The following is a 26,559-nucleotide window of genomic DNA, read 5'->3' on the forward strand; positions in this document are numbered from 1 at the left end:
ATGGGAGGGGTGGGGGGTGGTGTTTTTAAGATTTGGTTTTATTTCTCATTCCTCTACTCTGTTTTGCTTAGTAATAAATAAGATGAATTCCCTCTCTAAGTTCGGTCTGTTTTGCTCATGATGATAATTAGAGAATGATCTCTCCCTGTCCTTATCTCGACCCGTAAGTTTTTTTTTCATTGTACCTTTTCTCCCCTGTCTAATGAAAGAGGGGAGTGATAGAGCGGCTCTGGTGGGCACCTGGCCCTCAGCCAGGGTCAACCCACCACAGTCCTTTTTGGCGCCCAACGTGGGGCACGAGAGACTCGAGATAAGGATAGTAATTGGAAGAGGTAACGGGCAAAACATTGACTGAACGTAACTTGAGAGTGATATATTTGTGAAGGGACTAGAGATAGATTTTGTGTGTAGATTGTCCACTCTTGTTTGGTGTTGTGATAGTGTTGTTTTGATGTTGGTGTGGGGAATTCTTTTTTTTTTTTTCTTTTTCTTTGTTGATGTGATTAGTGTTTGTGAAGTTTTGTGTTGAATGTATATTTTAATGGTAATTCTTAAATATGTGATTCACAGAGGCGAGGGGTGGAATGTGTTGGTTTTGCGTGGCAAGGTTTTGGTAGCGGGGGGGCTACAGGGGTGGCTTCTGTGAGAAGCTGCTAGAAGCTACCCCTGTGTCTGATAGAGCCAATGCCAGCCGGCTCCAAGACGGACCCGCCGCTGGCCAAGGCCAAGCCAATCAGCGCCTCTGTGATAACATATTTAAGAAAGACAAAAACAGTTAGAGAGCGCTTTTGCAGCCGGAGAGAGGAGTGAGAAGATGTAAGAACATCTGCAGACACCAAGGTCAGTGAAGAAGGAGGGGGAGGAGGTGCTCCAGGCGCCGGAGCAAGATCCCCCTGCAGCCCGTGGTGAAGACCATGGTGAAGCAGGCTGTTCCCCTGCAGCCCATGGAGGGAGGATGAGGGGGTGTAGAGATTCCACCTGCAGCCCGTGGAGGACCCCACGCCGGAGCAGGTGGAGACACCTGAAGGAGGCTGTGACCCCGTGGGAAGCCCGCGCTGGAGCAAGCTCCTGGCAGGACCTGTGGACCCGTGGAGAGAGGAGCCCACGCCAGAGCAGGTTTGCTGACAGGACTTGTGACCCCGTGGGGGACCCACGCTGGAGCAGTTTGCTCCTGAAGGTCTGCACCCCGTGGAGGAGACTCACGTTGGAGAAGGCCGTGAAGGACTGTCTCCCGTGAGAGGGACTCCATGCTGGAGCGGGGGAACGATGAGAGGAGTCCTCCCCCTGAGGAAGACGAAGCGGCAGAAACACCGCATGATGAACTGACCGTAACCCCCACTCCCCGTCCCCCTGTGCCGCTGGGGGGGGCGGAGGTTGAAGCCGGGAGTGAAGTTGAGCCCGGGAAGATGGGAGGGGTGGGGGGAGGTGTTTTTAAGATTTGGTTTTATTTCTCATTCCTCTACTCTGTTTTGCTTAGTAATAAATAAGATGAATTCCCTCTCTAAGTTCGGTCTGTTTTGCTCATGATGATAATTAGAGAATGATCTCTCCCTGTCCTTATCTCGACCCGTAAGTTTTTTTTTCATTGTACCTTTTCTCCCCTGTCTAATGAAAGAGGGGAGTGATAGAGCGGCTCTGGTGGGCACCTGGCCCTCAGCCAGGGTCAACCCACCACAATGCGTACTTATATTTTTCCTCAAGAAACCAAATTTATTTCAATCCAGAGAGTGAAACATACAGAATCTTTATCAAATAAGAGGGGAAAGTGCCTGTTTTCTGACAGTGAATGTTTCTGCTCAAGTATTTGCACTGGATTATAATGAAGCTTTGGTTAAGCAGATTAAGTAGACAAAAGCAGTGAAACTTCAAAGGCTGACCAAATGTGCTGAGGTTTTATTTCCCCGACCTGTAATGACTGCTTTTGCCTTCCTCTCATTAGCACAGAAAAAATAAGCCAGTAGAGCACAATGTGTTGTCCAACTGTAGTACCTATAGTCACTGATTTCTAACAGGGTTTTTAGGTGGGAGTATGTATGGGTTTTTTCAATATAGCAGTAGATAATAGACCTCCTGTGAGAGGGGTTTTAAGAACAACTGCACAGCTGAGACCTCAGCTGTATTATAGAGCTCATTTTAGATGCCAGGATGCAAAAGCTTCCTTCCAAACACAGATATTATGTCTATGACTTAATCCAGTGGTTAATTAACTGTTTTTACATGAAGCACACATAACAGCAAAGGAAACTGTTCTGTGATAAGCTATGAGGAATAAGGTGAAGCAGTACTCAGTGACATGGTGTAAAAATCCAAGTTGTTTTGATGTTTCTAGCTAGCACTTTCCAGTGTTCTCTACAGACTAGTTAAATGTGCAGCATCTGTTACCAGTTATATTTTGAAGAGTGTTTCCTGCACTGTGGGATTGATTTGGGCATTTGTGCCACTCAGTCAAGGAGTTAGCAGAGACCACACAGAAATCTAAAATTTTATTCAGGGGAAAAAAGTGAATATGTTTAAAATATATAAAATATTAATAAAACCTAAATTAATTAAAAATGAAAATACAGAATTTTAAAAGTAGATAAATGACGTAACCTCTGTAACAGGTTCCTGCTAAGCTCATTTTATAACATTAAAGGTCAGAAGCTAGTATGGTGTGTATAAGCACAAGTAACAACATTGGACGTAGCTCCAAAACAGCAGGGAATTTGGACACTGTGGTTTTGGATTAATTTTTAAAAATTAGTGTACTTCCATTGAAATAGACTGATTTTGGCTATTTTGAACAGCCTGAATACCTGTAAATTAGCAAAGTCTGGTTCTGAGCAGGTAAACAGCAATTGTTTGTTGTAACCACCCATCTCCATATACCACAGGGCCCTATGGATCTCCCTGTCTTGAGTGGTTTTTTTCTGAACTTTTCTAGAACTGCACCTCAATAACTAGACTCTGATGCTATAAAAGTAAAGCATTTTCTGAGCTCTGTTTCTAATAACACTGTTGCTAAAACTTGTCATCTTGTAAAAGCCTTCCCAGAAAGCATATAAATAGAATCTTTTAAATATTTTTGGGAACAAAGGCTTTTTAAGATCATTTGAAGAAGTAATGTATGGAGTCGAGACAGGAAAGCTGACCAAGTCACACAGCCTTTAGATAGTAAATTTAATACTCTCTTCCTTCCGAATTTGCTCCATAATAAAGCTCTTTATGCTAAATGCCTTAAATATACGCCTTGTCATTCAGGAAGCAATTAACATTGTAAGCTACATGAAGTTTTGTCTAATGAGTTCTTAACTCTTCCTTTCTCTGTGGTGCTATGAGCTCCCAAACAACTCCTTTTAAAATGAAATGAGGTGGTTCTGTCTTGGTAAATCAGTAAGTATATTAGAGGGGAGAGCAGAAGTGCAGGATTACTATCACGGCATTCTAGCTCACAGGCCCCTGACAAGAGAGGCAAACAGTTACGTACCTGGACAGATTATGGACAGCTTTTTCATGAAGTAGCAGCTTGGGTTTGCAATTTATTTGCAATTATTTACAATGAGGGAACTTCAAGTAGTCTCCTATTATTTCAGACATAATGGCAGAAATGAAGAAGCCAGTCAGCTCTTGTCTCACACAAGAAAAAAGGATGAACTACCACACCCTCTATTCATCATGCTGTAGACTGTGCAGCTCTTAGGGAGCTAGTCCAGTCTCAAAGCTATTACCAGACAAGCTGACAGAGCATTCATCCTACAGAAATCTGCAGTTGACTTAATCTTAAGTCAGGAAATCAGCAAGGTTTTTAGGTCTTTCTCTAGGACAGGCCCATTTTTTTTTTTTTGTTGAAGGCACCCCGAAAGTTCTCATGTCGTTTTCAGCTTTTGTCTCTGCAAGAATTTCATTTCATCTCCACAGAGGAAACTGAAGCAAAACATACAACATTTGCTTGCTACATGAAAAATGAGTTAAGATACAGTTCCCTAATTCAAGCTTGGAAGACTAGCTTTCATCAGCAAGGCAAAGTTATTGGTGTCTTTGAATCATGAGTGTTAACATTTTGCATTTCTTTAAAAGGCAGCTTTTGAGTTCACTTTTTTAAATTCACCACTAAATGTTGGTTTATTATTGCAATCATGATGATACTTTGCCTTGTTGATGCTTGCAGGGACAGAGAAGGCCTGGGGTCTGCAAGTACAAAATATGGGAAACTCTGGGCTGCAGCTATTTCTGAACTCACTCCCTTCATTGTTCCCAAACTCAACTGGACTACACTTCTGCAACAGACTTTCTAACCGCATTGCACAGATCTACGATTTTTTTTAAGCTTGCCTACACATTGTTGTTTTTAAAATGGCTGTGAGCTTGATCTAATTTCTGGTTTGCAAACACAGTATAATAGGCCAACACAAACTTATTTTGTCTTCAAGGTTGTTCTCCTCCTCCTGTTTCACAGCTACACTGTGCCCGAAGAGTTTGTACTTTTCTGTTGAATGTTCTTTCAATTTAAGGAATTCCTCCTCCTGAGACACATCTCGTTAAGAGTAAGATGCCTTAGGAATGACTGGAACTTGATTTACAACAGGAAAAAACAATTTTGTTTATCAGGGAAAGTTTTTGGAAAGCAATTTCTACATACAAACAACAATACTAAAGTATTATTTGGAGTAAATACTATATAATCTATTTATGTCACAGTTTATGCTGTTTTTCTGTACTACGTTGAGTTCATTTACTGTTTACTTAAATAGGAAGAAGCACCTGCATTTTTGATAGACCTTCAGATAAACATCATAACTTCAAGACAAGCATCCTTGCGCATAAAGGTTTTACACACATTTGAGGTTTGAATTTTGTCCAAGTCATGGAAAATTCACATCACCTACTTGCTTCATGAGTAGTTGTATCTGGTATTTAAAAGTGATTTAATGAATTCAGTGCTTGTTTTTAAAAACAGTAGCTGAAAATAGGAGGCAAATGTTACTATATCTGCCACAGAAATTTTTCAGTATGTTTCTTATGTTTGTCTCCCTTTTAAGGGTCAAAAGGCTTGGATAGAGAAGACCTTTTCAAAAAGAGAATGCATCTATGTAATTGCTAACAACAAAGACATTAGCAGGTAACATTTGAAATTTTTGTTTTGGCCAACAGAAGAGTTTAATACTGAAGAAACTGGACCTGATTTGGATTTAGACATGTGAAATTGAGACCAAGTTTTCTCACTGCCTTTAAAGGAGAGATGATAGGGGAATAAAAGTGCAAGGTGTGCTTGTACTCGAATCTGTACAGAGCCATGGGACATGTCATACAAAGATGATAAGGCTGGGCAACAGGAATGGCAGGAAGTTTTTAGTTCCTAGCTTTGCAAACCAGGCCATAAATTCATACTGAATTCCAAAAGCAAGGGTGCGATAATGTGCACTGTGAAGCAAGTGGTACCTTTCTTCACAGTTAGTATAACACTACCAATGACAATATTATTCGGGGGACTGGAATTCTTAGTCCAAATACTACTGCTACTGCACAGGCTAGCTAAATTATGGTCCGGCTTCTTTGGTTAACATAACAATTTATGTCACATTCTAGCTGTCGCGTTTGAGTAAGAAACAGATGGTCACTGCTCCTGTTCTGCATTCTTCCTCCTTCTCTGTCCTTTAGCCTAGAACAGCTTTCCAGTGTGTAACAGAAGTGAAGTGAAATTTTTTTATCTTTGCTTGTTAAGAAACACCTGTGGGCTGGTAAGTCTGGCATATGTGTGTATACAAATACAACAGATATGACCTTGAAGAGGTGTTTCTATGATTCATGTAGAACAAGGCATGATCAGTTGAAAATCTAATTTCTGATTTGTTTATTTTTTATTTAAATCACCATCCAAAGATACTGTAATGAAAGTTGCTTCGAATTTTAACTTACAGGTGCTGCTGTGGCCAGCTCATTAATCAACATGTTCCACCTCCTCCAAGTATAACAGCGAATAAAAATGGAGAAGAAACAAAGCAAGTGGAAGCTCAGCCAGAGAAATGGTCTGTCAGTAAACACACCCAAACATACCCAACTGATGCCTATGGAAACCTTGAATTCCAGGGAGGAGGACATTCAAATAAGGCCATGGTAAGGACTATAGGCTACTCTAAGATATTCATCTGGTATGTTAGCTTAATAGATATGTCAGGATTCCAGTTCACTCAGTGCATAATCCATTGAAATTGAAGGGGGTCTCTGCTATCTCAGAAAGGTGTGGACAAGATGCTCAAAATGAGAAAGAGGAAAGGGAAGAGAAATATAATACCTACTTAAGAAGCCCCTTATAATATCTTGATGAAACATTTTCATTGAAGTTACTGTCAGTAAATATCAGCTAAGGAGGCAGCTGCGTGCATTAATGCCCAAGATTCCATCTGTTTGTATTAGATTTGTGGGCCAAATTAGATTAGATCTGTGAGACTGCCACCTAAGGCAACCACACTGCAAAAACTTCTCCAAAAAGTGTGGGAGAGGTTGGTGGGTTTTGTTAGTGGTGGTTTGTTTGTTTTTAAAGCAGAAATAAACACGAGTTTATTTCATAGTTTTCTTTGATAGAGTTGTAGTTTGAAAAGAAATCACAATGGTGGAGCTAAACTTAGAAGAATACAAATCATTGCTTCAGAGGCAGAAATATGTACATCAATAGTGAATGGGATAAAAGGTAACATAAGCCTCCTATTTGTTATGAAGGTCATTGCTTCTATTTGGCAGTCAAACCAGAGGTTTTAGGAACAATACGAAACACCTTCCAATCATTTAAATTGGTGGCTTCCAACAATGCAGATTTGTAATAAGAGTTTAGGATCGCTTGATTGCAGTCAGTTTTGCAGGTGAAGAGTGAAAGTGGAGCTTTTAAAAATTCATTAAGTGAATGGTAAATTCTCAATAGCAAAGTGAAAGGTTTCAACTTGTTTTTTTTCTATTCATAAGCAGCAGAGGAATTTAATAATGTGGTGCTTAAAATTGTAAAACTCTTTCTTCAAGATGGAAGGCTTAATATAACCATTCTTTGCTCAGTCAATAGGCAATTTACAGAGCAGATGGAGCAATAATATTACACATTGCTCTTTGCAGTATATCCGCGTGTCATATGACACTAAACCAGATTCTCTGCTGCATCTCATGGTGAAAGACTGGCAACTGGAACTGCCCAAACTCTTAATCTCTGTCCATGGAGGCCTCCAGAACTTTGAAATGCAACCTAAATTAAAGCAAGTGTTTGGAAAAGGTCTGATAAAGGCTGCCATGACCACAGGAGCTTGGATTTTCACTGGAGGTGTTAGTACAGGTAAGCAATTACCAGCTCTTTTAGTTTACTTAAGAATTCAATGACGTTTGTTCACTAATCTTTCCCACAGGCAGAAGATTTAAGTCTACATGAGTGAGTCATTAACCACTAGACCAAAAAAGGAGCATTGTAATCATTTATGTTAATCTCCTACCCAGTCCAGGCCATAAGATTTTCCTGGGTCAATATCGATTTGCATTACTCAGTGTTTCCCCTGAAAAATGTCTTCATCCTTGGCTTCAGTAGCAAGGAAGCTACTACTAGTTATAATACATATATACAAAGATCTTTCTGTTACTAAAAGTGTATTTCCTGAGCATGTTTTCATACACAGCACTTTTGTCAAACTGCACAGACTGAGCTCCATAAAACTGTCACGCTAAGCAGTCATTGTCACACCTCTGCTTTGAACTCTCTCTATTTTTTTAAACAGCCTTCTTGAATTTTGGATGTTGCAATTTTCGAGACAGTGCTTGATGAAGCTTTTAATCCTTGAAGTAAAACAGCCTTTCTGCTTCCATTTGACACTTTCCTGTTCATGCAGCCGAGGACTGAGTTAGCCTTTAGGCTGTGTGATCTCTGAGAGTTAGTGATCTATTGATAATCCACCTTAAATGCCGTGTCCTTGAGTCACTTGTCTCCATGGGATCACCCACCGCCACACATGTGCTCTCTCTGTCTTGTAATTATACAAAGTATTTGTTCTGAAATGAATAACTGTAAATCAGCAATCTTGAAACTCAAACCTGAAGTTGATTGTAAATGTCTCTACTGGAAGATATTGCAATCTCCTGTTTGCATTTTCCTCCAGTCTCTGGCCACCTCAATCAGTTTTATGTTTCTGTGTTTCCTTTTTAACCGTATCTAAAACATCAGTGGTACAGCAACTCCACATAACTCCACCAGGAGTTTTTTGGCACTGTTCGTACATTCTGTCAAAAAAGCAGTGTCTGATGTGATGTCCAAAATTTGAAAGACATGTTGAAAAATAGCTGTTTTGATGATTGCCTATATATTGTTACTTTTTGAGACCAGTTGGTTTCTAAGTAATTTCATTTATGTTAATGATATCTTTATTTAGCTGAAATAAATCTTTGTATCAAGTTATTTCTCAGAAAACTATGTAAGATAAGAAAGAATTCCTTTGACTTTGGTTTTACAACCAAAGGGAAGGTGATGATTGCTATTCAGAATAATTTTTAAGTGAAAAAATATTTCTTAGTTAACTATAGGGTTGGGGTTTTTTTGCTTGCTGAGACCCTAGTGATAGCATTCCGTATGTGTTTAGCATTGTGTACAATGAATAATATAATTCCAGACAATGGTACAGATTACACTGTGGCAAGTTACCCGTAACTGGGTAAGTCTGTCAAAGACTTCACTGAATTCAGAACAAGGATGTGAAAAGGCAATAGGATTTACACAGAACTATTACAAAATAAAAGCATGGGTTTGTCTGCATTGCATGTTCTATTATAAAGTAGAGATACCAGTTTAGTAGTGAAAGCAATCTGGAAAAGCAGGGAGCTCCATGAGAGGCAAGAAGAAAATTCTGTTGTTTAGCGATCTCTCAAAAGTGCCAAGAATGAATTAAATTAATTGTACCTGTAGGTGTCATTCGTCATGTGGGAGATGCCTTGAAAGATCATTCTTCCAAATCCAGAGGACGAATATGTGCCATAGGAATTGCACCGTGGGGCATTGTAGAAAACAAGGAAGATCTGATAGGAAAAGATGTAAGTCTTTAAGGAAACTCCCATGTAATTAGCAATGTCAGCTGTGTAACAAAATGCACTGTTCATCTTTTTTTTGGAGTATTTGTATTTTCACTGTTTCTAAAGCATGCCTAAGAGCTGAAATTGAACAATTTCTTGAAGAAAAGCTGTTGTTTAAATATATTTGTCAGGTTGTCATATATGACCTCAAAGTAAATATGGAGCTAGTGATGTTTCCATTGCTTTCAATAGTAGACGCCTCTCTGTGGTGACAGAGTTTTAGGTCCTAACTTCAGTGTGGCATACTGAGACCTCTATAAATCATGTAAGGGCCTTTATGTGTACAAGACTGGCATTTATTGTAGATGGATACTCTGCGGTGGCATATTAATTACTAGGAACTCCAAATGAGAATGTATTTTCTAATGCAGTAAGAGGATTATGTAACACAGTGTGTGATCAAGGAGAGTACGTTAATGAGCTTAGGGGAGCACGCAAGAGAGTGCACAGATGTGACTATCATCCTCCAAAGAAGACACTGCTGTGAAGAGTTCAAGTGTTGAATGTAAAAGCAAGCTCCATTTTTAATTGTCCTCTATTTTTGGTTATAAAGGTCTGGTTGATTTGTTTCCTCATAAGGCATGTGCTTCTTTTGGGCAGTGTGGGGGATTTTCACATTTGGTTCTTAGCTCTAATCTAGGTGCATCTATCCTTTTAATACACAGGTAACACGGGTTTACCAAACAATGTCAAACCCTCTAAGTAAGCTCTCTGTGCTCAACAGTTCCCATACCCACTTCATTCTGGCAGACAATGGTACGCTAGGTAAATATGGAGCTGAAGTAAAGTTACGACGTCAGTTGGAAAAACACATTTCCCTCCAGAAAATTAACACACGTAAGTACAGCGGGGCAAACTGTAAATATAACATCTTAAAGGAAGGGAGGGAAGAAGCGCTTGAAATACTTCGAGATACTGAGATTAAATGCTTCCTCCAGCTCCTTCTAGGAGGAATTTGATCAGAACTGTGTGACTAAACTAGACCATACGCTGTCTGATAAGTGGTGAAGGAGCCCACATCTAACAGCACAAAAAACCCAGAAAAGTAAGGATTGCGTAAAAGGAGGAAGAAACGTTGATAAATAATAGCAAGGAGAAGCTTCAAGGCAGTAAGAATTTAAGGAAAGGAAAATGTAAAGAATTTGTGTGCTTCCAGCTTGAATTCATAAGCATCAGTAAATACACAGAATGGGATGATTTTGTACAGTTCCTGTTTACAGGAATTCTGTGCAGCTCAGTGGTTTCTGACTCCAAATGCTCATACTAACATTTTATTTTCTCTTTTATATGAATTTCTTTCATTTGAAATATCACACTCAAAATTCTTTGTTCTTCCAGATAAACTCAGCTGAGATTTTGATTTTTAATTAAGGCATTTTCAAGCTAATTTCACATCAGTGCTTCATTTTTAGAGTTTTGTATAGTTTTAAAATTTCTGCCAGTTGTTACAGTCTCTCTAAAACAACTTTCGAGAATTCTTTTTGTCATTACTTAAAATTCTTTTAAAAGAAATTTTTTCATTAACATTTTTGTAGAAAAAACCCCTTTTTTAAAAGATTCGATAACTAAAAAATTTTAGTAGCTCTGGTTTTCCAGCAACTGTAAACAAACAACCCACAACAACAACCTAACTAAAAATGGTCCAAAAAAGGGTAATAGTGTTTGAATCCACACTTCAATTAAGAACTACTGGAGAATAGACATAAGATCTACCGGTTGCTTTTCTGACTTCTTACAGATGCTGTTGTAACCTGTGTAGGCCTGTATAAATAAGAAAAACCCCAAACATTCAGAATGACAATTGCATTGAACTCAACAAAAGTTTCTAATAAGGTTTAAGTGTTCTTATGCGTAGAGCAGAAAAATGAAGTAGAGTGCCAGGTAAAGCTGAAAGGCGCAGTTGGAGATCAGCCACAAGATAATCTGAACATTCTGGAAAGTCTTTAAGTACTGCTTTTTGCCTACAGTAAGCTTAAGAAACTGAACTCACCAAAATGATGCCCCTTGCCTTTGAGTGTGGAGACAGTGTTGTGCACTGTTGCCCACAGACATTAGAAATAGCTAACGTTAGCTATGCTTTTTTCATCTTTGTCTTCTGCAGAAGTGCTGGGAGAGTTGTAACATTGTAAAAGGGAGCACTGGCTTGGAAGATAAGAAGTCAGGGCCCAGAGGCAAGATGTTCTGTATCATTTCCTTCAATACCGCTGGGGCTGGGGATATTGGTTCTGATTTAAGTACTGTTTGGTGGTTTTTGTCATGAGAAGGGCAAATTTGGGAATGCACATAGGAATTAAGAATTCTGTGAAGGGCTGCAGTACACCTACCAGTAACAACATACAGGGAGTTCTTTTATTTCTTTTTAATCACTTCAAGCACAGGCACTTCTTCGGGAAATCTCCGCAGGAATCGCTAAGGATTTCATGGATACACAGGCCAGCCCATGCTCTGTGACTCCTCCTTATCAGAGCTGGGGTATACTGACAGGAGGATGTCAGGAAGCTTCTGCTGTTATTGTGCGTGGTGTTCCTGTTCTTCAGAAAGGAATGAAGGTTGAATACAAACTTTTTCACGTGTTCCCAGGTGTACAAAAAAGTGCATCTTCTTTATAAAGCACTGGTCTTTTTACAGATTAAGAACTGAATTCAAATGCTTATAATAGCGGGATTAGTCAGCCTTCAGGTAATGTTTTGTCCTTCATTTCCCTGAGTATCTTGTGACCAAGGCTACTTGAGACCGTGTGACCTGTGGGCTTCCCTTTGTCATCCTATGCCTGGAGATCACAGTGAGGCAGGGACAGCAAAGGGATGCTCAGCTGTCGTCTCTTCCATCGGCCAGCCATTTCAGCCTCATGATAAAGACACTAATTTCATATTTTTTATCTTAGGAGAAAGCATAGGTGTACGTCACCTTACTGAAGACTTCCTGTAGGTAACCAATGAAGAGTTAAAGCATCAAAGACACAGTAGCTGGGAGCCATCCAAGTAACAGTGAAGCTAATGAAGTAATAGGAGAATCATGTTAGCTGTTTTATCTGTACATGGTGTCTGTCAAAAGGGATTACAAACAGTTGACCAACACTGAGTGAATAAATTATCAGTATGGAGCTGATGCAAAAGCAAGGGCAGAGAGACATCTTACTGTTTTCCTTCTGGGGCTATGAAATGGCATATGGACATTTTTCCGTGTGTTGGCCATGAAATGGTCATCATTTTTTCCTAACTGCTCATGTTTGAAGTGATGCTGTAACACGGAAATCACATCCACTTACCATATCTCAACCTCTTAAACGAAGTTTCAATGACACTTCTTTTTTTTTTTTTTTTTCTCTCTCTTCTTCTGTTTTTTGCAGGGCTAGGACAAGGTGTTCCTGTAGTTGGGCTCATAGTGGAAGGGGGTCCCAACGTGATCTCCATCGTCTTAGAGTGTCTACGAGAAGAACCCCCTCTCCCTGTTGTGATATGTGATGGTAGCGGACGAGCATCAGATATTCTGTCATTTGCACACAAGTATTCAGAAGAAGGAGGGTAAGATTTTGAGATACTCACCAAAGCTGTGTCTTGCTTGGGAGGACAATTAGGACTGTATGCCGTGTTTTCATTAAAGCTTCATAAAAAAACACCTCAGGGACAGAATACTACTGACAGGCATTCAGCTGTCAATCAAATTTTGTTGCGGGTTTGATATTAGCCCTGGCATTAATGGGTAGAAATTGTTACCACTTGGAGTGTCTTTGATAGTCTATTGAAATAAGCTTGCTCTCAGTGCAGCACACTGTCATACAAGCTCCATCAAAGTTTGTTGCACTATACTTGGTGCTGGGTTGGGTGTGTTAAGCAAGGAGGAAGTGATTCCCAATAATTACTGTCTTTCTCAGGCCAGGGCTGAGGTTAATTAGTGTATGTGTTTGCAAAATTTGTACTGCCTGGTTTTAGTGTGTTGTGTGAATGAGCTTCATTCTCCAAGAATGCCAGACCAGTTGAAAAAATGTTAGGCTTCCTTTCATTCTCCCTATTTTTTGCATCTGTGGTGGTTCTTTAGGGCAGTGCTGCCTGATGTCATGAACAGAGTGGAAGATGTTGTCTGGAGCATTCTGCTCCACAGCCCTCCTGTCCATTCCCCAAATGAATCTGTAAAAGCCACTACAAATCCAAAGTTTTCTGGAATCTGTTAGTTTGATAGTTAGTTGTCTGCTCCTTTGGCTGATAGAAAGTATGGTTACTTTAAAGAAGATACAAAGCCTGTATGAGCAGCATAAAGCTCATCTGCTCTGCAGAGTAAAAGATCTGTCCTGCCAAATACTACACGTGGAAGGAGTGTTGCATTTTTAGTTTAAAATATTGCTTCTCCCAGTCAAATAACATACATTTCCCTATTGTCATTGTTAATATCAGGATTTTCTTTAGTAGCTAGATTCAGGCAAAAACCTAGTATATTGTCTGATTAGGGTATGGCACACCATCTTGCACTGAAGAAATAGCCTGTTTTCTTGACTGAAGTTGGAGCTTAGCTTGGGTTAAATATTAAGCAGACAACTGTATTGTCAAGCAGTGCAGATGTTATTTGTTGAATTGAGAGCGCCACTCAGATACTGGATTTTTTTTATGTTTACACATACTACATATGTTATCCTACAAACAGTATGTATGATTCAGCAACTTTCTTTTCCGTTCTGTCGACCAAGCTTAGATCGACCTCTCCTCCCCCCTCCCCCGTTTCTCATTCATCCTTTGTGTCAGCTCATAGGTAATTGAAAGAGCTTATCAGGATTAGTCTGTCTGAGATCTGCTAACTGCATGACTTTCTCTCCGAGTGCATATGATGCAGCATCCAATTTTCCTCTCCAGTAATTATGATGAGATAAATGTGTTCTGCTGGTAAGGCAGGTCTGTAATGATAAGTTTTTGTCGGCCCTGCTGTCTAAAAGGATGATTTTGTCACAGTAAACTTTGAATTTTACTGCACTTGGCAGGCTCAGCTGTCTCACTGCTTTGAATGCCTGCTGGTAATGTTTGCCATCATCTGAAAATACATGTGTTTTATTAGGAAATAAATGAAGATTGAAGGGCTCTGTTTCAGATTGCTTTAAGAAATCAAACATTTTTGACCTTTCTGGAATCTAATAGATCTAATTTCTTTAGTCATCTTTTGGTTTGTTTCTTTCTCAGTTGTGTATTAAGAGTTTTCAGATACGCTAGCAATTTAAATCCTCTGTTTAAGAGGATAACCAAGGTGACATATCAGTAGTGTGAAATAGTTCTGGTTTTTTAGCTATATGCAAAGGGCCTTTCAACATTTACAGGAAAAGGTCAGAGTCCAGTAAGGTGTACTGCTGAAATCCTGAAGATTTAACTTCTTAACTAAGTTGTATCTATAATATAAAACAAGAGTAAGAGCTACCTGCATTATATTCAAGGATAGTTCAAGTTCTCTGCCAGTTTTTAAATCAATGTTGAGGTACTGAGATGCGTAAGAGCCAGTCTGGGTATGAATTTTCCTGACTACAGTTAACTCTTCATGAACTCCTTACCTGTACTGAATGCAAAGTGTGTGTTTTCATTTATTTTCAAAATGAAGTCATTGTACTGGTGGATGAAAAACAGCAGGCCTTCTGAATATATATTAATTCTGGCAATATCTTCTTTTATGTCTCATTTTTCTTTTAGAATAATAAGTGAATCCCTTAGGGACCAGCTTCTAGTTACCATCCAGAAAACCTTTAACTACAACAGGAATCAAGCTCATCAACTGTTCATCATTCTTATGGAGTGCATGAAAAAAAAAGAACTTGTAAGTGTCCTAAAAGTAGTTCACAAGATAATTTCTGTGACCAAACTCTATAGAGTACTTTCAAGTGGCATTCTTCCAGGGTTACAATTTAACGCTTTTTTTTTTTTTTCTTTCTTTCTTTCCACATAGCTCCATAAGTATACACAATCATTCATTCATAAGCATAGGCCAAGAAAGGGATTTTGTCTTCTGGAAAGCCTCTAAAACCAATTTCAGATTTTTCTCTTGTGTAAGATGATAGGAGTTTTTTTTCATGGACTTCTGCAAGGCAGACTAAGACACTGAGATAAATGCACTAAACCCAGGATCAGTTGCAGAAAGTAGAGGAAAGATAATTGAAGAAAGTTTTCCTAGGAGCAATAAGCATTCAGAGTGCATCAGCACAGTTTTCGTCTTCTGGTAAAGTTACTTTTTAACAGCCTTTCATTCCAGTAAAAGGGGCTATTCCGTTCTTTCAGAAGAAATTGGAACATTAAGGATTCTTGAAGATCTCCCAGCTTTGCCTGACCTTGGCTTGTTGCAGGCCTGTTCTATGTACTGCACTACTCGGTCAGGTTCCTGCCTGTCTGCCATATCTCAGCTGCAGAGAAAAGTGTGCTCAGGAAAAGAAAATCTTTAACATTCACATCTGTTGTCCGCGAACAGTGTCTTGAAATTGTGTTCACTGTGCCTGCGCAGGCAAAATGAATCTTTGAGTGTTTTCTTTTAACTAATTGTCTTAGTGAATTTTTTAAATATGACCTCTCCCTTGAGTCCTGGTATAATTCCATTTCATTCTTTCATACAAATCCTAAGCAGCTGTTTTCATAGCAGATGAATGGTCTGATGGATTTTTTCATGGTTTTTTAGTTACAGCTGGAACTGGTATGGCTGATATTTTTATCTTTTTTGCTAATGTTGCATATTTCTATTAGATAGAAACAAGCGAGAACTACTGCAACTTTCTCCTCAGACTGTGTGTAGGGAATCAGATAATCAAACTGCCATTGAATTTAAGTATGAACTGTGGGGCAGTTTCATTCTTCAGGATGCCTAATTGTATCACTAACGGTCCTGGTTTTGGCTGGGATAAAGTTAATTTTCTTCCTAACTTCACTGAGGAAGTGACACCTATAACAGGAGCAGGTGTAAAGAAACAATTTGAATGACAGATGAAACTTTTCTCATGAGGCTGAGAAAAGAGGGGCTTTTTTCTAAGTTCTTGGAAAATGGTGTTTCATGCTCCCTTAAAAGGAAGCATGTTTTCCTTCCACAGAGCCCACAGTTTCTGTCTTTGGTCAGCTTGGAGATAAACTCTAAACTCTGGTCTTCCCAACTTTAATACTATCTCCAAGGGATGATGTGAAACTTTTTTCTTAAAATTTTAAATAAACAATAAACTGAATGGAGCATTCCTAACAGTGCTTACTATTTTCAGTAGGGAGTGTTCTTTTGATTTCTGGAAGTAATTGTCTAGTTGTTCAATGAGAAATAATAAATCCTGCTCTAGAGCCCTGAGAAGTATGGTGAAAGGGGGAAAAAAGTCTTTTTCCTTGAGTGTTTGCTTGTTACTTGCCATGGCAATAGTGCATGTAGTACCTGCCAGTGTTTGCATTTCCAGTCTCAGATTTGAAGCAAAGAAAATGAATACAATGTAATTTTTAGTTTTCTAAGCCTAAATCCTGATGTATTTACTTCAGAATTGGCGCACTGGTTTAGTTTGAGCTTAAGGTCAGGTGCATTGTTGTGAACAAGGGGAGGAGTCCCTATGTGCTACTTGTGTAAGTGCCATTGATTCTTCAGTAATAGCTTTTATGCAAGTAAGATCTGAATCAAATTGTCTAAAATTTGACCTGATTTACACACACAGATCAGAACATGAACAGTCCCACCATTTTTTGCTCGAGTTGTCACTACCCTGCACAGGCATGCTTCTGGTTCTATCTTTTCTGTTGTGTGGTTTCATATTGACTTGATAGTAGTAGTGAGTGAAGGACTAACACAAGAAAGATGCCGCTTGATCCCCACTTAGAGTAATGAGATACAGAGCTGAACTCAGCACAGTGGTACTAATCATAATGCAAAGAAACTTCCTCAAGTTTGTACCTCAAGCTTTGTGCTAGTCCTCTTTTTGTACAGGCTGCTTCCAGTGATCAGAATACCAATGAAGGCATTATTTTTACATTACTCTTGAGCAATTAAACACTGGAAATGAGTGTATATCAGATTAGAATTATCCCTGATGTTCCAGTCAAGGAACAAAGAGGAGCACAAAAACCCTCCAGAAATCCAGTTCATCATATTCACTGAATGAACTCTGATTCTCTGAGATGTCCTGTTCTACTTTTCAACACTTCTTAAGTCTCAAATCAGTAGAAAGAAGGCTAGTAAAGAATTTGGAACATAGTTTATGTTATGAAGAAGTTTGTTATTTTTTCTTTCTTCTGCTTTGGAAAGATGGACACTAAAACTGGTTTTGAAATTTTTCAAATGTTAAGTAAAGTTATTTCTTAAAGTATAATGCCAGCTGTACTGTTGTATATTCTCTGTCATAGACATGCCCATAGGAGCCTAGCCTCTCACAAGGTGAAAGCTTGTATAAAACATTCAGTGAAGTTTGGGGATTTTGACTGAGACAAGGAACACATGAAAAAACACAGTCAGTGGCTCTCAGGGTTAATCTACAAAGCCAGTGTCAATGCCTTTCAGGAAAGTGTCCTATGACAATAGAAATGACGTAGGATTGGGATAGGAATCTGTGTCAAGCGGTCGCCAGGTGGTTTGCAGACTTCCTACCAGGTTCATATTCTCCACACTCTCCAAAAAGCTGGCCTTTTTTCTAGAGATTATGCTGGGCATTGGCTCATGCCTCTGACTTTTCTTTATAATGATCTCAGCTGCCAAGGAAATGCTTGCTTGCATATCTATACATTTCCAGATAACAACTAAGTACTTAAATGCCAATAAGTGGTTTACCACCTCCTATACAGTATCATAGAAGTCTCTTCTCCTAGTTGCGTTTCCCTTCTTCCTCCATCCTCTCCAATGCTTTTCACTCCAAGGTTCATTGCATTTGATGCTGAATTCCCTTTAGTGTGGGAGGGATTTCTGCAAGAAGAGAAGGTCCATTTTAGTTTTATCTCCGTTCCTTGATTTTTGATCAGATTTTGATACTACTTAGTTCTTGGGTTCATAAAAGCCAGATTATGCAATTCTGAATGATTTTTAGCAACATTTAAATACCTTTGCCAGAACTAAATTCTCTAAGGATTAATCCAGCTGCAAATACTACTACGCACAGAGTATGGCAAATGGTGTATTTTCTAGCAATGCAGCTCTGTACTGCTATCAAATAAACACCCGTCCATGCTTTTTTCTTATGTGTTCAGAAGTATTACTAGCATGCCCAGCTGATTATATAAAATCTTACTTAAGGGCTCCAAATGTGAGGTCTTTAGATTGTCTGGGTAATGTAAACGTACTGTTGATCTATTTACATTTGTATGGTGCCAAGATTAGTTCCACCTTCAGCAAAAGTCAAGTTGGTAATAAGCATGACTATGATAAGCTGACTTTAAGAGAGTCAGCCTTCCTAGAATTGCTTGAGAAAAGAGAGCCCACAGCTGCCTTAAGTCAAACTGTTACGAATTTAAAATGTGCATCAGAGCAGGCCTGATTTACTCAGCAAAATTCAGATGCTGACTGTGCAGCCTAAGCAGGCTTATGGTTTGCATTTTTGGTAATTTTGCATACTTTCTTGTTAGTTAATAACATTTTCCCTTTAGTTCATCTCTCTGCTAATGTCATGTATCTTTGTGTTCATGCAAAATCCGTTCCAACTGTTGAAAAGATTGCTATTCCCAGTATTTAATGCTAGCATCTGCTGTGAAGAGTTGCTTTTGGAAAATGAAGAATTTGGGTTTTTTTCTCTGCATTCAGTATTAAGTTAATTAACATAGAATATTAGATTATTCTGCTTTTGAATTATTAATCTTTTAATATGTAGTTCAATGGCTAAGCTTTATATGAATTACTGTTTTTTAAATCAGTGAATTGTTTTTTAAATCAGTGGACTCAATGAAGCAAATGTGACTGGAAATCATTGCTTTTCTTTATTAGTTGATTCTGCTTTTTTGGTTGTCAATATGTAGCATATCCTGCAACTAAAAGTATTTGAATGTTATTGTCAATAGAATTAATGCTATGATAGTTATCTGGTAACTAGCATTTCCATTTCCAAGCTGGCATTTCCATTACCACTGGAAAGTAATAGAACTGTCAAAAACCAGTCAGTTTGGCGTGGCAGTTTTGTCACCACTTTTCAAAAATCACAGGTTTGGTGAAGAATTTCATCAAGCTTGTCACACTTACCAATGCAGGGATATTTTAGGATAACTTTATTGAAAGTATTTAATTAAATGCTTTTGTCAAAATTAAATTTAAAGAAAAAATTAGCAGAACTGTACTTTTTGAAGAATCTCAAGTCTTAGAAAATAAAAAAGCTTCATTGTTTTGCTCTTATTTCTATTTCCATGTTTAGTCTCTCATGTGTTGTAATTTTGTGTGTTTGGTTTTATGCCATCCTTTAGATTACTGTGTTCCGCATGGGATCTGAAGGGCAGCAGGACATTGAGATGTCTATCTTAACTGCTCTCCTCAAAGGTGGGTTTTGCAAGCAGTTAGGAAGGATGCACAAATTGATCCCAAGATGACAATCCTATACACTGTCTGAGGTTCACTCTTGATGTTTAAGTCTTTGATTTATTCACTTGGATCCTAACAAGTAACCTGAACATGCTTGGCTTAAGGTTCCGATTAGCTTGAAGCATAAAATCAAGATTGAAAGTTTTGTGTGGCTTTCCTCACCTGAAAGCCTGGGATGGGACTGCATCTACTATACTACTGATATTTCAACACATTTTATTGCAGTTCTAGCGCATATTAATAAAGTTAGAAAAAGGTGGGAAGATTAAAATACTATCTGGATTTCTCCAGATCTCAGATTATGGTCTTTAAGCCTTAGGGCAAAATTTAGGACCAGTTCCACATTTATTTGGAGTTTGTTATGTTTGCTGAAACAACTGTTTTCTGTCTGCAGGTATGTGGTAGTTGATACGGGCTCAATATGGGATCACTGCAGTTGCCAAAGCTAAGAAATAAAGAGAGGAATTACTGTACTCGTATCTAGAGCATCAGCCAGAGGAACTGTGAGGAGTCTTTTAGAACAGTTAAATGTCTATCTTTAGAATCAGAACATAAAGTCAATGTGGAAGCTTTAAGGAGAAAAGGGAGAGAATCTGGTTAATCCTTTTGAAATTAGGATTATGGGGTTACATGGAAGATGCTATAAATTGATTTGATGAATCCACTGCTTTGTGGTACAATTATTCTAATGGTAGTATGGTATGAGTCGGGCTTGCTGTTTTCTTGTTCTTGGAGAAGTGAATTACAGAAGTTTGTTCCAATTTTGTTTCATCATGCATGAAATACTAAACATCTGTGTGTTTCTCTTTAGGTACCAATGCATCTGCTCCAGACCAGCTCAGCTTGGCTTTGGCCTGGAATCGTGTAGACATTGCACGCAGCCAAATCTTTGTCTTTGGACACCACTGGCCAGTAAGACAAAGTTTCCCTAGTCATGTTAACAGTTTAAAATAACTGGTGGAATATTCACACCTTGAATTTTATTGGCAGGAGAAACAGTATTGAATTCTGGTTTATGCCGAACTGTTGCAGGATGACCTATTTGTTTTGAAATTTCCTTATACTGCCATTTGCAAATATTTAGCAATAATTTAAACTCTGTCAAAGAAAGAAAATCAACTTCATGACAAGCAGAAGAATAACCTTACTTAAGATTCCTTGTGGGATTTGAAAGCAAAAAAAAAAAAAAAAAAGCATTTACTAGAAACAATCTGTGGCCTTATATACAGCTGAACAATTGCAGCCCTGGTCACACCTAGTGAACTTGCGTGATGCACTAGTGTTGCCTAGACTTCTGACTGTGTGTGTCATTGACATGTGCTAGCAGTGGGCAGGGTCCCAGGCTACCTATGAAAGTGTGCAGCAAGGAAATTCACGGAGCTGCTTAGAAGGAATTGTGTTGCTCGCTTCATTAATAGCCATGAAAATCTCTATTTGGATTAATGGAGCAAAATCCTGACAACCAGAAGAAACCATTGCAGAAGACAGACCTCTGGCAGGCGGAGCTGTGCCAAATGAACTAAGAAGCAGATGTTCGGTAAAGCTTTATGTCCTGTCATGGTTTAGCCCAGCAGGCAATTAAAACCACTGCACAGCTGTTCACTTGCTCCCCCTGCCCAGTGGGATGGGGGAGAGAATCAAAAAGGAAAAGGTAAAACTTGTGGATTGAGATAAAGACAATTTAACAGGACAGAAAAGGAAGATGACAATGATAATAATAATAATAGAATATACAAAACAAGTGATGCACAGCACAATTGCTCACCACCCGGAGCCAATGCTCAGCTAATTCCTGAGCTGTGCCACCTCCTGGCCACCCCTGGGTTATACATGGAGCATGACATCATATGGTATGGAATAGCCCTTTGGCCAGTTGGGGTCAGCTGTCCTGGTGATGTGCCCTCCCAGCTTCTTGGGCACCCCTTGCTTTCTCGTTTGCAGGCCAGTATAAGAAGCTGAAAAGTCCTTGAGTGCTTGGCAACAACTGAAATACTAGTGTGTTATCGACATTATTCTCATCCTAAATCCAAAACAAAGCACTATACCAGCTGCTAGGAAGAAAATTAACTCTATATTAGCCGAAACCAGGACAGGTCCTGAAATTGGATTTCCTTTCTCAAATTATTGGAGTTTGATGCTACAGTAGTTGAAGTCAGTGATGAAACACTGCAGTGCCTTTGTTTATCTGTGTAACTAAAATCCTCTATTTAAGCCACTTCTCATTTCTCATTGTATTGATGCTTTTGCTTTACTGTGTGAGCCATGTGGTGTTGAGTTACTATAAAGTGTCATGAGGAGACCAGCCTAAAAGAGGCAGTAAGAATGAAGTGCAAGAATTATTATTTTTTTAATTAGTTGTCTTTCCTGAAACATGCTATACATAATGGTGAGGTTTATTTCATCTGGACGCCCGTATAATTAAATTTAAACAATGTTGCTGCATATGCTGTTTTATTCTTTCACTTACAGTAATGTGATGTTTGCAGTATTCAAGGTTCATTAAAAATGCTTATACAGGGAGGATTTAATCATCCTAAAGCTGATGAAGTATTATTACTATAAAATATTTATTTGGACGGAATGTTCCAGTCTCCATATTATTGTGGTTAGATTCAGAGGCATCACCTAGCAACTGAAGTCAGGTACTGCTTTGGCCTGTCTCATACTCTTCAACAATTTGTGGAAACAGTATCAGCCCATTGCACTTCACTGTCATTTCAAATTCATAAAGATTGCTTTCAGACTAGCCAGTGCTGCAAGTTGGCAGTTGCAGTTTTGTCCAGGCTTATGAATGGATTCATGGTAGCTAGGCAGAGAACATTTTTTTAAGACAAACAAAACCACAGAAAAGAAGCCTTGTTAAAGGCTTGGTTCTGTAGCTCTCTGTACAGAGCGTGGATAGTTGCAATCCAGTTTACATGTTCATGGAAGTTGTATAACCTAAGCATTAACTGGAGCAAGTTAAGCCTCCAAATCACAGACAAGTAGTGTCAAGTTATTTGCATGTGTGCCTGCCTGGCTTGGGTAGATAGTTGAAAAGGGGAAGGATGTTGCAAAGAGTAAATGCATCTGAAAAGGTATAAGCAGAAATATTGTCTGCAGAATGTAAATGAACCGGTAAGTGGCTCTCTTTCCTCTCCTTTCTGCCTCCACAGTACAGATGCTATTTGGCATCATGCAACATTCTTTCTGTCCAGCTCCTTATCCTGCTTGTCGCTATTTATTTTGACAACTGTTGCTTTCACTGAAAGCAAAGAAACTGAAGTGTCAGAACATTGAGAAGTGCCACTTCCCAGTCCTCTCGCACTGATTTTATTTTGCAAGAGAAATCCTCCACAGTCTACCTGCTTGGCTACTTTGGCTTTCAGTGTTACTGACTACATTAGACATAACAGCTTTAAAAAAAAGGGTAAAGTGGTAGCTATGCAAAAAGGTCCTTATACTTGAGGAAATTATCATTTTTAGTTGGCTGCATGTGAGAAGTGCTGACTGAGGAGCAAGTTCAATAGGAGTGTATGCAATGAAGTACTGGGCGATCAATTAGATTTCTAATACTTCTGATGCATTATTAAATACAGCCTTTAGGAAGCCTTACAGCTCCTGATGGTACAGCTCCTGAGAAGGAGAAGAAATCTCCAGCAGCTCAGACTAAAGCAGCCAGAGGGAAAGGAAAAGGGAAGAAAAAGGGAGGAAAAGGAAAAGAAGAGCCAGAAGAAGAAACAGACCCAAGAAAGCTTGAACTCCTGAACTGGGTGAGATGAAAGTATTTGTATTAAAACTGTTGAAGAGTTGTGGGGTTTTTTTCCATCCTGGGGGACAGAGAGAGAAGGAAGATACACATTTTCATTCTATAGAATGCTCATTTGCACATTCTCACAAGATCAGCAGGAGACACTCTTCAGTGTTTGAGCCAGGAATCCCTCTCTTATCCCATGTGCACCACCTGCAGCCATACCACAGCAGTATAAGCCAGTGCTTATCTGCACTTGTCAGAAGGAAATAAGAATACCATCTTCATCCTTCCTTGTACATGTTATGCATCCGGCAAAGGCGGTTTAAACATCTCCATTTCTAAGTGCTTCATTTTCCAGTTGCAATAGGTTAGATTGTTCTGTTATCTTTAATAAAGTTCACGTGTCAAGGGGATTGCTGCTCAAGGGGTTTTCCCCACTCCTACTGGATTCTAACCCCTTAGACCATATTAAGAGAAGGTCCATTAGGCTTCCTGACCAACATTTTCCAAAGGCAAAGTTAGGTTGGTGAAGGAAGTGCTTCTTCCCAAATGGTTTGAGTCTTTCAGCATTATACGTTGCCTTTTCTCTGTGAGGCAGCAGTTTGAGTGGATGATACATATGCAAGTTATCAGGTAAATTATGTCAACATCTTTTTAAATGTATACAGTGCATTCTTCTTAAATTTTAACTTGTTCCTATCATGTTGAGCAAGTAAATCTCTTTCATGTAGTGTGTCAAGCATGGCATGCCTGGTTTAGTTAAAAATACCAAACAAAATGATTGAAAGCTACAGTTGTATTGCTAAAGGTGTCTTTCACTGCTCTCCTCCCACCAAAGACCTCATTGGAAAACTCTACCATGTGCATAGACTTGCACATGGGTAAAATGTTATTCGCTAAATTCCTTTTCACTTACAGATTAATCAACATGTGTGTGAACTTGGGAAAGTCCTAAGTAATGAAAATGCTTGTGGTGGTAGGCCAACCAACTCTTCTGTGCTCATGTAGTCTCACATTCTCCATTCTGCAATGCAGGTGAATTCCCTGGAACAGGCTATGCTGGATGCACTGGTTCTGGATCGAGTGGACTTTGTGAAACTACTTATTGAGAATGGAGTGAACATGCAGCACTTCCTCACTATCCCTCGACTGGAAGAACTTTATAATACCGTGAGTGAGCAGAAATAATAAAATGCCCTGTGATATCTTTGCTACTGTATTTAACAGGGGCATCTTTTTTCTTCTTCTCTTTCTGAGATATGCTTGTTTTTTCCAAAAAGCTCTGAGCCCTGACAATATACAGCTGTTGGATAGCGGTAAAGGAAGCCATTGCTACTACATAGAGTGTCCTATTGTTTCCCTACATACACACATTTCTAATTAATAAGCCTATAGCAGCTTTCAGAAGCTATTGCAGTTTGTTATGTAAATGTAGTGATATATTTAAAATGCACATTCGGAGCACTGAAAGAACTAATGTAGATAGTAAAAATTTAATACCAGCCAGTAGAGGTCATTTAAATTTGGCTAAGTATTTAGACAGCAAGTTTTATTCTTAGCACATTGCAGAAGTGAGTATCATTTCTTCTTCTGGCCCAGCAAAGCAAAATGTTTATCCCAAAACCATAGAACATCATGCTTTTTTATTCAAATTCTCCCTGACCCAACCCTCTGCAAATTCATCAGGAACATAACTATTTCTAGACTAGTTTTCTTCCCATCATTTAAGTGGCAGGTAGTCTAGGGGAGCATTCATACAACATACGACCTCAGTCTAGTCCTCCAGTCCCTTTATGCCTCCTGCAGCAAGTACAAGTTTAGACAATACCCCAGACTACTGTGACTTGAATCACCACACAAAGGATTATAAGAAAGGGATTACACAGCTCTTGATAGAAATGTGTTTGTCCTTGTAGCCCAGTTCCTTCTTTTCACCTCTGCAGAGTGTGGTGGCTCATGGTTGCCTAAAGTTCTGCTTACAGTGCCAGATTGTTAATTACATTTGTGTTTGCAAATAATCTGAAGAATTGAAGCTTTAATGGACCATGAATGATTTTTGTTTCAGAGATTGGGTCCACCAAATACGCTGCATTTGCTGGTCAGAGATGTGAAAAAGGTAAGCTTAACTTTACATTTGCACGATTACATTAACCACGTGAGTCAACAGTAAAAGCAAGCATAGCATGGGGGAAAGCAGACATTTGAAATTAGATAGTAACTGTTACGAAAAGGAAAGTTAAATTACTACTTGTGACAAACGGTGATGGGAGTCTAAATTGAGTATGGTTATACTGCATTTCTAGTAATTTAAAAACTAAAGAGAGGAAAGTTAAGCTCCTAGTAGTGTAATATATCGTTTGAGATTTCAGCTGATACTGTTTCTTCTCTGCAAGAAGCTCCCAATGCAGCATTACAAAGGAGGAGTGGAAGGAGAGGCCTGCTAGGTTAACTGGAAGTCCCACTCACGAGCACAGAATTGGTTCCCTTTTGTTTGTATCCTTGTGTGGTTTTTAGTTACTTTTCTCCCATCGATCTTATTTTTACCTGAGAGAAAAATCTGTTCTGTTCCTCAGTGCTACAAGTCCAACATTTGTTAATCATTTGTTTCCATTACATTAACATTCATTCATTATATGTAAATAGGGTCATTGTAAGATTTGTTGTTGTATTTGCTCTCTTGGAGGTTTTGGAGCTTTTAGTCGGTAAAATTCAGCTGTATGAAATAGGCTGTATTCCCTTTTGCAAGGAAAACTCCTATTTATTGCTGGGAGGTTTAGATGTGGGAATTATGTATTACTGGATTAATGTACAATTCATTGATTTGCTTCATAGTTTAACACTTTTCTCATTCAGTGTTTGTCTTTTTGAGTGTTACTAATGCTCTTTTGCATTCTGCTTTCTGTCTCTCCTCCTTTTCATTGCATTTTCATGGCTCACTCATTCAGCGGCAGTCTCGGGGATTCGGTTGGGTTAACATGGAGGTGATGTGTTTGCTTAGGATATAGTTATTTCACCATAGCAACTGCTCAGTGGTGCTGTAGAATCAGTTATTGCTGTAGGATGTAGCTTGAACAATGAAACCATTTTCAGCTCATGGTTCTAGCAAAGTCAATACCACTATCCAGTTTTTAAGTGCAACAGTAGAAATTATAGTCTGCCTTTTTCTTTGATTCTAGGATGCGCATTAATTTAAATCATGTTCTGTGTTGTAGTCTTAACTCTGTAGATAATATTATGATGAAATATAGGTTTTCATAAAGTGTAAAGTATGCCTTATATTCACCATC

The 26,559-nt window shown here is 38.9% G+C and overlaps 1 protein-coding gene and 1 long non-coding RNA gene across 2 annotated transcripts in view; one reads left to right on the forward strand and one right to left on the reverse strand.

Annotated features, from left to right (window-relative positions):
* The window catches only part of TRPM1 (transient receptor potential cation channel subfamily M member 1), a 113,457-nt gene that overhangs the window by 61,048 nt on the left and 25,850 nt on the right, over positions 1–26,559 (forward strand). The window contains exons 5-16 of the mRNA XM_075764661.1: positions 5,019–5,098; positions 5,898–6,093; positions 7,081–7,294; positions 8,906–9,030; positions 9,735–9,906; positions 12,419–12,593; positions 14,733–14,856; positions 19,425–19,497; positions 20,351–20,451; positions 23,118–23,291; positions 24,308–24,442; positions 25,338–25,388. Coding sequence (XP_075620776.1) covers positions 5,019–5,098; positions 5,898–6,093; positions 7,081–7,294; positions 8,906–9,030; positions 9,735–9,906; positions 12,419–12,593; positions 14,733–14,856; positions 19,425–19,497; positions 20,351–20,451; positions 23,118–23,291; positions 24,308–24,442; positions 25,338–25,388 — 1,620 coding nt within the window. The remainder of the gene's footprint in view (positions 1–5,018; positions 5,099–5,897; positions 6,094–7,080; positions 7,295–8,905; positions 9,031–9,734; positions 9,907–12,418; positions 12,594–14,732; positions 14,857–19,424; positions 19,498–20,350; positions 20,452–23,117; positions 23,292–24,307; positions 24,443–25,337; positions 25,389–26,559) is intronic.
* LOC142603511 (uncharacterized) overlaps positions 1–26,559 on the reverse strand; it is a 68,488-nt gene that overhangs the window by 20,515 nt on the left and 21,414 nt on the right. The window contains exons 3-4 of the long non-coding RNA XR_012837459.1: positions 11,977–12,062; positions 8,900–9,015 (exon numbers count right to left, since the gene is read on the reverse strand). This is a non-coding gene — a long non-coding RNA (uncharacterized LOC142603511). The remainder of the gene's footprint in view (positions 1–8,899; positions 9,016–11,976; positions 12,063–26,559) is intronic.

This window comes from Balearica regulorum, chromosome 12 (genome assembly GCF_011004875.1).
Source record: "Balearica regulorum gibbericeps isolate bBalReg1 chromosome 12, bBalReg1.pri, whole genome shotgun sequence".
NCBI classification, from domain to species: Eukaryota; Metazoa; Chordata; class Aves; order Gruiformes; family Gruidae; genus Balearica; species Balearica regulorum.